Source organism: Pteropus vampyrus, unplaced genomic scaffold, assembly GCF_000151845.1.
Source record: "Pteropus vampyrus isolate Shadow unplaced genomic scaffold, Pvam_2.0 Scaffold70, whole genome shotgun sequence".
In the NCBI taxonomy this organism is placed as follows: domain Eukaryota; kingdom Metazoa; phylum Chordata; class Mammalia; order Chiroptera; family Pteropodidae; genus Pteropus; species Pteropus vampyrus.
The window spans coordinates 6,815,215-6,827,633 of NW_011888851.1; the positions used below are offsets into that span (position 1 = coordinate 6,815,215).

The 12,419-nt window shown below is 40.0% G+C and overlaps 1 protein-coding gene across 1 annotated transcript in view; it reads left to right on the top strand.

The window, feature by feature from the left end:
- Positions 1 to 11,496, top strand: part of PLXNC1 (plexin C1) — a 143,791-nt gene extending 132,295 nt beyond the window's left edge. The window contains 8 exon segments of the mRNA XM_011361784.2: positions 988 to 1,042; positions 3,446 to 3,477; positions 3,574 to 3,681; positions 4,855 to 5,018; positions 6,946 to 7,093; positions 9,326 to 9,466; positions 9,562 to 9,636; positions 10,832 to 11,496. Coding sequence (XP_011360086.1) covers positions 988 to 1,042; positions 3,446 to 3,477; positions 3,574 to 3,681; positions 4,855 to 5,018; positions 6,946 to 7,093; positions 9,326 to 9,466; positions 9,562 to 9,636; positions 10,832 to 10,936 — 828 coding nt within the window. The 3' untranslated portion in view covers positions 10,937 to 11,496.
- The last annotated feature ends 923 nt before the right edge of the window (positions 11,497 to 12,419 follow it).

Here is a 12,419-nt window from a genome sequence, read left to right on the forward strand (position 1 = left end):
TTTTAAAAATATATACCTGTAGAAAAGAGAACAAATCATAAGTGTACTTCTGGATGAATTATCACAAAGTGAGCACAGCCTGTATCTGCCACTCAGGTCCAGAAATAGAATTTCACGGGCACCTCAGAAGCCCCCTCTCGGCCCCTCCTAATCACTACCCTACTCTCTTCTCCACAGCTCTAACGTTATAGTTTTGACTGGGTTGTTTCTTTTCTATTTTTTCTTTTTTTAGCTTTACATGGAATCACACAGTATGCATTCCTTTGTGTTGGGCTTCTTTCGCTCAACATCACTATGAGGTTCATGCATGTGACACGTGGCAGTAATTTGCCCATTTTCATTGCTTTATAACATTCTGTTGTATGAACATACTCCAAAGTATTTGTTCATGCTATGTTGATGGATATTTGGGTGGTTTCCAGTATGGGGCAATTAGAAACAGTTTACTATCAGAATATGTACTAATATCTGTTGGGTATATACCTAGATGTGGAATTGCTCTGCCACAGGGTAGATGCCAGCTATATATGCCAGTTTTTAAAAACCCGTTTCGGCATTTATTAACATAATAGAAACCTCAAGCAATGAAAGTGACCCAAGTGAGTGGCTCTTGACCTCTGGGGGGCGGGGGGAGGGTGCTGAGGTGTATCTTAGCACAGCTTAGTTTTCCTCTCCTCCAGGACTAGCCCACCCCACCATTGGTCCCACAGCATCTTGGCTGCCACCTTCTGGCACTTGCGTCACTGCATCGCATCGCCTTGCCCATCTCCTTTACAGGACTGTGGGCTCCTTGAAGGCAGAGACAGTATCTTGCCCATCAGTATAGCCCCAAATTCTGGCACAGTGCCCAGAACAGAGGCATTCTTGATAAATATTTGATTTAATAAGTGAAAGACTGTAAAATCCAGCCAGCTATCTAATTCCTGGGAGAAGTTGAGAAATACATTAAATTTTGAAAACTCATGTATTTTTTATCTTTGCTTTCAGATATCAAATGGATCCACTATAAAAGTCTTTAAGAAGATAGCAAATTTTACTTCAGGTAACCAATATAATGTTAGCCTTTTGTTCTCACCCAGCTTTATAAAGTATCGCCTTTTGCCTCTTTCAGATGTATTGTCACAAAGGTGAGGTCGAGTTGTTGCCATGTAACACTGTGAAAGCGGAGAAAAGCCATTTCGAGATCGGCTTTCTAGTCCTAAGAATGTGAGCCCTGCAAGGACAGGAAACTGTAAACAGTGGTTAGCCCAGGCTGCCCAGCACAGAGGAAGTCGCTACCCTTAACAGCCCAAAACTCTGGAGCAGAATCTTAGCCTTCGTAACTCTTTTCCAACTCCTCAGTGGGGTGGGGCTAACAGAGGAGAGTCCCCTGGCTAAGTGAGGGGAGCTTGCAGATAATCACACAGCCCTGCAAGTGCTGAACAAACAAGATAATCCATGTGGAAAGCCCTAATCTCCTAGTGATTGCATTTACGAAATTCCCAGAAAGTGGAGAGGAGACAAAGGAAAGAGGGAGCTTTTATGGGCAAGTCAATAAACCAGTCTCTAAATTCTCTTCTCCCTCCCTGGTAGAAGTAAACACTGTGATAGTGCCTTGAGAAAATCCCTAGGTCCAGTTGCAGGTTTGTCTCCAGAGAAATTATATCCCAGCCAAGACAATCAGAAAAGTTCTGGGCCTCACCAACAGGGCCTTCTGTCACACACAGCTGCAGGTGAGGCTTCCTGATTCCTGGATTCCGTACTAGAAGGAGCCTGGTAGGTCCCAACACCTGGTCAGTATAGAGAATGCAGAGCTTTTTTCAATTAAATAGGATAATTAAGTAGGTCTTAGGACACACGTTTGGGACCCCCCGCCCCCCCAACACACACACACACACACACACACACTCCACCATTACATCAGGCTAGAGTGAGAAGCCATCTTGCAAAGGGTGGACGTTCTTCCTTCCGGCATAGAGTGATTGATGTCCTTGTGCTATAAATACAAGTGGAAGAGCTGTGTGTTTTAGCCTTCAAAGATTGAGCCTTTTGCAGAGCTTGTTATCTGAAGATCTCTTCATGGGACCGCCAGGCCGTCAGTACCCCTGCTTCCTTCCTACCCACTCCAGCTGAGAGCCATCATTTTGACCACCCTCTTGCCAACCCTCTGAACTCCCTCACCCCCTCTGTCAGGATGAACCCAGCTACTAGCCTTTCTTGAACCTATGGCCAGGCAGCCAAGAGGAGAAAGGCACACAACAGCACAGCTAGAATCACTCTGAATTCATGATGCCCAATCTGACTAGGGCCCTCAAGGCAGCCTTTTCACCATTTCCCTAGGCAACTCATTCTGTTTTCCTAATTCTACACTGTCTCCTCAAAGCTGACCCACACAGCAATTCTGACAATCAGCAGATGACTTCACCCTGTACTTCACAGAGAAAACAAATTAGAACTCTCTCAACATCCAGCACCAAACCTACCACCCTACCTACATCAGCCCATCTCCTCCTCCTTGCTTCCCTTGACATCCAAGGCCCATCTCTCACCTGTGCATTGGATCCCACCATCTTTTCCGACCTTCCGAGCATTCTTACACCACCAGTAATCTCTTGTCACCTGCACTTTCTCCTCACCTCACCTCACCGTATTTTTTCCATTAGCATTTCAAGATGTTCTGGTCTCTCTCCTCTTCAAAACAAAAAACCAAGTACCTTAGTCCCTCTTCCCTCAGGCATTTACCAGTCCCTTTACAGCCATATTTCTTCCAAGACTGTCCTCTCTCCCAGCTACTTTCCCACTTGCTCTATGAGCTCTGCCTCTTTGCCCTTCTTTCAGATCGTAGAAGGGGTCATGGTCCGTCCCGTCTGAGGACCCTTGAACCAGTTCCTCTTCCTCCATTTGCCTGGCTAACTCTCTCCATTCATTTAAATTCAGCTGCAACATCCCTTCCTCATCAGAGAAACCTCCTAGAATAAGTCGGTCCCGTGTTAGATACTTTCTTAGCATAGAATTCTTCTTCACAACCTTTATCATAATTATAATTAAATAATCATGTAATTAGTAGTATGAATTACTGCGAAATCCTCTCATTGGTTAGAATGTAAATTCTATTAGGGCAGAAACTAGGTCTGTCTTACGCATAGCCATGTGCCCCGTAGCCCTGGCACAGTGTAGGCGCTCAGGGTGTATTTGTTAGTGATCAGCGACTGACCTTTCGTCCTGTTTTCACATTTCCAGGGACAGGGAACCTGCTTCCCACTGCAGTCCCAGGCCCATCCTGTCTTCATACTGTTCTTAACATATTAAGATGCAGCAGGGACAAAATGTAGCTATGAAGAGCTAAAGTAGAAGAGCTCAAGTGACCTCTTTATAGCACAAATGGGGCATTTTATGAGAAGGCCAATTAGCCCATGGTTGTTTTTTTTTAATGGACTGTTTTCTCTCCTTCTTTCTCTGGCGTCAGATGTGGAATACTCGGATGACCACTGCCATTTGGTGAGTTGAGCCTTTCTTGTGCTCGCTGCTGAACTGGATGCCTTCTGTAGCACGAATGGTCTCCTTGGGTAACGCTTCTGCTCTGTCTTCCTTTAGATTTTACCGGATTCGGAAGCATTCCAAGATGTGCAAGGAAAGAGACATCGAGGGAAGCACAAGTTCAAAGTAAAAGAAATGTATCTGACAAAGCTGCTGTCGACCAAGGTACACTTACTGTTCTGGGAGCGCTTTTACTGCTACCTTGGGGGTGTATGATGTGTTTGACTTAATTTCCACTGAAGTGTGAAAATGTTACAAATCCCTTGTGCCTTCTAGCAAAGCAAAATGAAAGTTTAAATTGTAAACACTTCTTACCCCCCCCTTTTTTTTATAAACTGCAAAGATAACAGCACTTTATAAATTTCTACTGTAACATCTTCAATCAGGGATTTAATATTGTTCCCAGTCCTTTTACCCACCATTTTACTATTGTTCTTTAGGTTGACAGCATAATTATTCCTTTTTGTTTGTTATTATGGATGAGCAATAAAACTCCCTTTTTGAATTGCAAATAAAATGGGGGGGGGTGTCGGTGACTATAAACCTTGTAAATCTTACTGATTTTTTTTTTTTTCATTTTAAAGTTAAGAATTCTGTTCAATATAAAAGTGTTAGATAAGAAAGTCAGTGGAATACCAAATTGGGAGCAAATTTTACTTTATCTGGCTTTTAGTGGGATTAATAGAAGTCTGTGGTGATTTATACCACCACTCCCCTCCGTCCCCCACCAACCTGGGCCTAGCTACACCTGGCCCTAGGCTCCTGATGGGCATGCTTCTTCATATTATCACAGAGTGTCTGCTTAGAGCTTAGTAGATTTGTTTAGTGGGTAGAGGACAGCCAGAGCCTCTTGATTTTCTCATCTGTCCCACAGAGATTTGCCAGTTTGGTTTTTGTAAAACACTCAAATGCTTTGAAAGTATACAGTAAAACCCTATGATAGAAATATATGCTACAGGAAAAATTCTGGGAACCAAGCAACATCACTTGAGTTTTTTCAGGCTGAACATAACTAATAAAAGCCAAACATCCGTGGCCTCTTGGTTTATGTACACAGCCCTACAACAGACATTTCAGCTGCTGGAGATTTCTAAGATATCCTCCCTGTTGACTAAACAATGTTGTTATCAGCCAGAAGCTTATGAACCAAATCTAAACCAGAGCCTGGATTTTCAGGACCATTGTCCCATACTGTGCCTGTTGGCTTCCTTTGACAATGTTACATATTTTCTCTTCAGCTTGTTTTTCTGATTTGCACATCATTTCATTTTCCATCATGTTTTCAAAACCGCTACCCTATTTGTTTTAATCTCTCAAGTCTAATGTTCTTTCTTTCAGGTGGCAATTCACTCTGTGCTAGAAAAACTTTTTAGAAGCATTTGGAGTTTACCTAACAGCAGAGCCCCATTTGCCATCAAATACTTTTTTGACTTTTTGGATGCCCAGGCTGAAAACAAAAAAATCACCGATCCTGATGTCGTACATATTTGGAAAACAAACAGGTAAGAAGAAACAGTAAGTAATTACCTTTTTCAAGAATCTGGGGCAGAATCTTAACTAAAAGGAGGGCGTGTATAGTTACCAAAGGATTCATTTATCCCTGTATCAGAATCTTTTTGCTTGGTAAGCTATCATGTCAAAGCACTTTCTTGCTTGTTACTATTTTTAATAATAAATGACCTCATTCCTATGCAGAGAATTCTATTCTTTAGGATAAAATAAACTCTCTTATCTTTAAGCAAGAAAAAAGTCTTTATTTGGAATATGAAAACAAGTTTAGCTTGACCAGCAAAAAATGAGAAATTAATATTTTGTGGTTCTATCGTAGTCTTCCTTTAAAGACTTATTTGTCCTTCAGAGAATTAATAACTTTGCAATTTCCAAGCTGTCTAGATGCTGTATAGAAATTTCTGCTTTTATTTGATCAAATACTCTGATGCTGTATAGAAATTTCTGCTTTTATTTGATTAAATACAGTACTCCTATACCATGAGAATTAGCCAAAGGATTGTTTTTTTGTTTAACATTTTACCTTGTGCTGGGGCAAGGCATCCAAATTTATTCTAAATTTCTCCTTAGTAAAGAAACAGCTCATTACCTATATTTGAAATAATTTGTGCATGAGCTGAATAAGACTCAGTTACAATACAGTAGGACTCCTCAGTGCATGTTCAAGCCCTCCCAAACATTAAGGTCAGCCAGATCATTTTAAATAAGTATTAAAGGCTGAAGTTCCAGAGGTCTGATTTTTTTCCTATTTAATCCAGGGCTATCCCAACTCTACCCTGGCTCACTCCCTTCTTGTGTTCTAGCCTTAAAACCAGGCCCTGCCGTTCACCAAACTTGGGTGCTGCAGGCTGCCATTTCATGGTGAAGATTGTGGCATCTGAGCAGGAGCAGTTGTCAGGACAGCAGAGCTATTGAGAGGCCCAGCAGCCATGTGATGGAGGTAGTTAACTAGGCCAGAGTTGCAAAGTAGATAATGAAAGGACTTTGAATGATTCTCAAGTTCATATTCAAATATTTGAGTCCCTACTATGTGCCAGCTACTATGAATTAGGTGCTGGAGGGAATAAACACAAAAATCCGTGTTCTCACAGAGCTTGCATTCTAACAGGTAGAGACAAGCAATAAATAAAATAGGTAAATTGTAATATATTAGAAGGTGATTGGTACAGTGGACAAAGTGAGAAAGAAGGATAGAGAGAGACAGGACATGATGGTCAGAGGCCTCACTGAGATGATGACATTTGAGGCAGGTCTTGAAAGAAGTGAGGACTTAACCCATGAGACTGTCTGGGCCAAGACGGTTTCAGAAAGACAGACAACAAAAGCAGAAGTCCTGAGGTGCAAGCTTGCCTGGTGTACGTGAGGAACAGCAAAGCGGCCAGTGGAATCCGAATGAGGTGAAGAGTGGTAGGTGAGGGCCCAGGTCCAGATCATGCAGGGGTTTTACCCAGAGGAGGATGGAGAGCCGAGTTTTGAGCAGAAGAGAGATGTGATCTGGTTCTGTGTTAAGAGGATTGCTGGTAGTTGTGAAAGAGTTAACTGTCAAGAGCTGGGGTATAATAACCCAGGTGAGAGATGCTGGTGGCTTAGGCCAAGGTGTACCACTTAGAGTGGGGGGAGGTTCTGGAGATCTGATGCGATATTCTCATCTAATATAATCTAGAATTATCTGGAGGAAATTTTTGTCTTGTCGATGGTCACTTTCAGACTCACCCTTCTCTAGTCCTCCCTTCCAGTAGCTGTCAGTTTAACCCTTTCTTGTTCTGAGTGGTGCTGCCATCTGTTACTTGGTATATTTGGCAAAACAGACTTGCATACTTCAATAACAAGGACAAACACACCTGTTTACAAACTGTGATAGAGCATCCATCTCATCTGAGTGGCTACATTTGAAAAAAAGATTTCTCTCTCTCGGAACAGCCTTCCCCTTCGCTTCTGGGTGAACATCCTGAAGAATCCTCAGTTTGTCTTTGACATTAAGAAGACACCACACATAGACGGCTGTTTATCAGTGATTGCCCAAGCATTCATGGACGCATTTTCTCTCACGGAGCAGCAACTCGGGAAGGTAAGGCCTAGGTTTAGGATTTCTTGTAGGTACTCTTATGAGTCTGAAGCACTCTTCCTGTAAATATTCAAATAATAAATGGTCTAAATCACATCAACTGAAAAGAAATAGTGATGTCACAAAAACTTGCTTTTCTTTAAAATCTGTCTCACTTATTTCTATTTTAATCTAGTTTTTTTTTTTTTTTAAGTAAAAACCAAAATAGATTATTAGCCCAACCCTACTGCAGAATTCTTTATCACAAAGTATAAAACATTCTAGGGACACTGATAAACTATAAATCCAAAGTATAAAGTTACTGAAATTGGCCTAAATCAATTTCATCTAAATATATATTATAAAAAAAGTCTATTTGAATGTAACAAATTGTTTATGGGGAAGAAAACCTTACCTAAGATTTCTCAGCAAGTTCCTTCCCTCAACCTCAATCCCCAACCGGTTGCCACTTCTGTCTCTAAAACGTCTCTGTCTCTTTCTTCTCATCCCCCTGCCCTACCCCTTCTTCCCTTCTTCACTGGGATAACTGCCTCCTCACTGGTGTCCTTGCCCCTGTTGATCATGTCATCTCCCCAACTTTTCCTTTTCACTGTGTCTCAGGTTATCCTTCTGAAACACAAATCTAATCTTGTCAGTCTTGTGCTTAAAAATTGTAAATATTTCCCATTACCTACCGTGGCCCTTCCTGACTGGGCTCCAAGTCTCTTTTCCAGCCTCATCATTTTTCTTGCACACTCCCTCTACCTTCTATGCTACAGCCTTAATTTTTCCCAAACTTACATGAACTTGTTTTCCCACTCCTTTGCTCACCCTTTCCCGTCTCTTAAGCCCTGTCTAGTAAAATTCTTATTCACTCGCAAACCTTTCATTCATTCAACATAATTTCCTAATGTGTACCTGAAACTGTAGGAAACTCAGATCAGCCTAAATATACCCACTTTGTGAACTTTCCCGATGCAGTTCCCACAGCGCTTTCTTCATTTGACCAGTAAAGTTCTTAGAATGCAACACACTGAGGCACTTAAATGCTGATTTATTCAAAGTAAAAAATAGCTGTTTAGTGATTACTATGTTCTTGGTGTATTTCAGTTCATCTTCACAACCACATAAGGTAGTTAATATCATCCTCATTATATAGATGAGGAAATTGTTCTGAGGTTAGAAGCCTTGCCTAAGATCACATAAAGTTATTAATGATCCTTGATTTGTCTAATTCTCCAGTCCTTTGCTTTATTTATTCTCCACCCTGCTATTAATTATTGGTAGTATAGTAAGCACTGTGGAAGTCTGTCTTCCTAACTAGAATATAAGCTTCTTAAGGGTAGGTACCAGCCTTCCTCACCTTTTTACCTGCCCACAGTGCCTGGCTAAATAAATCTTTATTGAACAAACGACTGCAAGTTTTGTGGGCTCTACTTAAATTTGACAAGTGAAAAAAAAATCAGTCTAGGCATCCTTCGGAATGATTCATCAAGCCATTGATATGGCCATTCAAGTCATCGATACATTTTAAAATGTACTGGGACATTTTAGCCCTATTAAATCACCTATCTTCCCTGAGTCCAATTTTTAAAAATTTTATGGAAAATGAGTTTTAAAATAAAATTTTTTTTTTTTTTTAAATATTATTACTGTTAGAATTACATAAAAACATTCAAACTGCCATGGAACTTTTGTAAAATCAGACATCAGATCGGCCAATACTAATGACTATGTGCTTCCTCCAAAGACACTAGAAGATCTTTATAATCTAATAAAATAAAAAGGACAAGCAGAAAAATCTGTCACTGCCAATTACTTACTACTTTCATGGTTATATAAAGGGCTCAATCAGACCTACAATCAAATCTTTTATAAATGCCAAAATTCACTGGTGGGTGAGGATGAGAGCAAATGTTTTAATTCAGGCTTTTTACAACCATTAGTAATGAACTATGATTGAAATGAGTTCCATTGTTACAGTAACTCAAAATCACGCAAAAATAATAATTTTAGTTCTTCCATGAGAGGAAGGCAGAATATATTAGCATTTAATCTTCCTGAAAATAACAGTGACTCACCAGAACTATCTGAATAGCAGTCAGTCATTCAGTCAACAACATTTATGAAAGCCTGCTGCATGAAGCCTGGTTACCAGGAAGTGATAAAAGTGGTGGAGGTTCAGCGACATTGGTACTGTTATAAATTCCCCATGGTTTTTTACTCTTTTGGTGGTGGTTGCTTTTTCTTTTTTAGGAAGCACCAACTAATAAACTTCTCTATGCCAAGGATATCCCAACCTACAAAGAGGAAGTAAAATCTTATTACAAAGCAATCAGGGATTTGCCTCCATTGTCATCTTCAGAAATGGAAGAATTCTTAACTCAGGAATCTAAGGTATCGTTGGAAAGTAGAAATAGGGATATTTGGTTACTTCTTTTAAAAAAAAAAGTCATTTCAAAAATCTCTCAACAAGACTTTCTTTCTTTAAGAAACACGAAAATGAATTTAATGAAGAAGTGGCCTTGACAGAAATCTACAAATACATCGTAAAATATTTTGATGAGGTAAGAATTTACATAACATTTTTAACAATTGACATGAATTGGTCACCAAGATTTGGTTATAAAGCATTCTGTAGGTCTCAGGACAGCTCTGGCATTCCAAATGGCCAGAAAAGGGATACCAGGAAGCCTGTCTGATGGGGGATCCTGGCACCAAGCCAGACCCTGCACATGGCTGCTGCCCCTCATCCAGTGTTATGCTACCTACCTTTGGACCAGCTTGAGTTTACATTTGAGTTAATGAGGCCTACAGCCACATTGACTCAAGTTAATTTTCATGAGTAAGTAGTGGTCCTATTAAATGGGGTTAGCTTATGCTTGATTGTAATCCACTAAAATGAAAGCTAAGCTTGTTAAATCGCCTAGATTCTGTATTCAATAGTTATGTGAAAGTATGACATTTTTCTAACTTAAGCAACTATTTCAATAAACCATTCTCCTTAATGATTAATTCTCCTTAATCTAGATTTTTTCTTTGGGAATTCACACAGACACAGTCATCAGATGCGCTGTTTCCAAATATATGTTAATTCCCCCTTCCCTGATTCCCCCCCACTCAGTCATGCTGGGACAGGCTATCCATGTCAATGGTGAGAATAGCTCACTAATTCCATTTGCTACTTGAAGATCAAGTGAAGAGCTAAGGTAGGGTAGAGGCAATGAGTTCCTTAAACATGATAAGCATCCCTCTTTCCAGGGGTCAGGGGTCAAAAGGGAAGCACTGGGGAGGGGAAGGGAGTGGAGGGGAGGGGGTGGACGACACTGTCCAGGATGGTAGGGGAGGGAAGGGAAATATTCATCTCCAACCAAGATGCCCCTGCCTGCTGCATTTAAGAAGAAATTCTTGCCTGCATGTTGGCTGCCGAGGAATGCTTGCTGTGCTTGGAATGGCTGTGACATAATGCATAAAACAGGGCCTTGGAAGTCTGGCCCCATATTCGTAAGCAAATAGTCAGTATTTCTTGCTAGCTTCTATTTTAAACCAAAGTGTTGTTGATCCTGTGATAATGACTTAGCAAAACAACTTGCAAAGTGAGTATGTAAATGATGGAAGAAAATGTTGGCATCTGCTTCATACAGATTTTACCACTCACAGCATCAGGAATGCAAAAAAAAAAAAAACCAACCCCCAAACCAATAAAAACAATTGTAATATTAAAATTATAGTATCTAAAATAACTGTTCTAATTGTCAACAGATTCTAAATAAACTAGAAAGAGAACGAGGGCTGGAAGAAGCTCAGAAACAACTCTTGCATGTAAAAGTCTTATTTGATGAAAAGAAGAAATGCAAGTGGATGTAAGCACTCTGGGGCCTGGCTTAATCTGGCAGTTCTTCAGACGACTTGGGAGCAAAATGGCTGCTTGAGCTATTGTGTCGTTAATTTTTTAAGTTTGCACATAGGTTCCACTTTGAGCACTGTCTTTTTAAGAGACCAAGGCACATGCACAGCTTTTAAATAAGCATACCAACTATTGTGCCTGTGTTTATACTGTGGGAACCCTTCTGTAAATAGAGTTGAAGTGGTTGTTGCAAACAGCCTCCTTGTTTACAGAGAATACAGGGCCAGTAAGAAAGAGTCAGTATTTTAACTACAGTCTCCACTTAAGCACAATGATATAAGTGGTTTTGTTTGAAACTACAGCTATGTAGCTCTTGTGACTACACTGCACCACTGCAGAAAAGGGACATTGCCAATGATGAAAACAAAATGTGAAATGAATCATGGAAACAAGGTGGAGGTGTTAGGGCAACCTCGAGGATCTGCAGCATTGAAACTTTCCCTAGTAGTTCTTGGAAAAGCTGACCGCAGAATTTGGTAGTGTGTACACTTAGCATTTGTGAGTGTGTGTGTTTTTAAACCAAAAACTAACAGTGTTGCAACATTGTTGAAAGGGCTTGTGTGTTTTCAGTGATCACCAACTGTGCTCCATCAAACTCACCTCCATTTCACTTAGGAGCTCTAAAGCAAGGAGAGCCAGTAGGCTTTATTTAAATTAACAACATTTTATCCAGACACTCTGTCTTAGGGTATGTTCCTTTCAATTTATTTTTTCATACTAAATGTATTTAATAGTGGACATGTTGGCTACTATTTAAAAAATCATTAGTTTATTTCTATCTAAAAACTCTGATCAGATCTGTGGAAGAGTAACTCACTACCCTAATCGTACATTTCTATACTAGTGTCTCCTTGCTTTAGATTTCTGGTGAATCCTGTGGTTATATTAGTGTGTGATTAAAAGAAAAGGTACATTTTACATTTCATGAAATTGCTGTTCACACTGGAGTATTATATATGAATATATATATATTTGAGGCCCAAGGCCTGAAAAATATTAGTATAAAACTTGGTATTTTAGTCTATGTACTTTTTGAAAATATTCCTCACAAAGAGAAAAAATTAAAAATATTCATTTTATTCATGCCCTTTTAAAAGAATTCCCTATCCAGTTACACTGTAGTCTTTTTATTGCTAATTTTTTATTCCTGAATTTTTGCTGCTCACGACCAATTTTACTACCACTGTGTTTTCCTTCTAGTAAGTCAGAAGTAAAAATTGGCAACTCTCATACTTTCCTTGTGGCACCTTTTACCCTTGGTGCTCCAAATCCCAGACTGAGGAAATTTTTTCAAGTAGCAAATAAAACACTGACCACACATTCCTTAAAATCATTTACTAACAAACACTGTATGGGATATCAGGACTTAAATGTGAATTTGTCTTAGAGAGTTTGTTTTCCTCCTCAATATCTGGCAAAGAGTGAGAGGTGACACCTCGACAA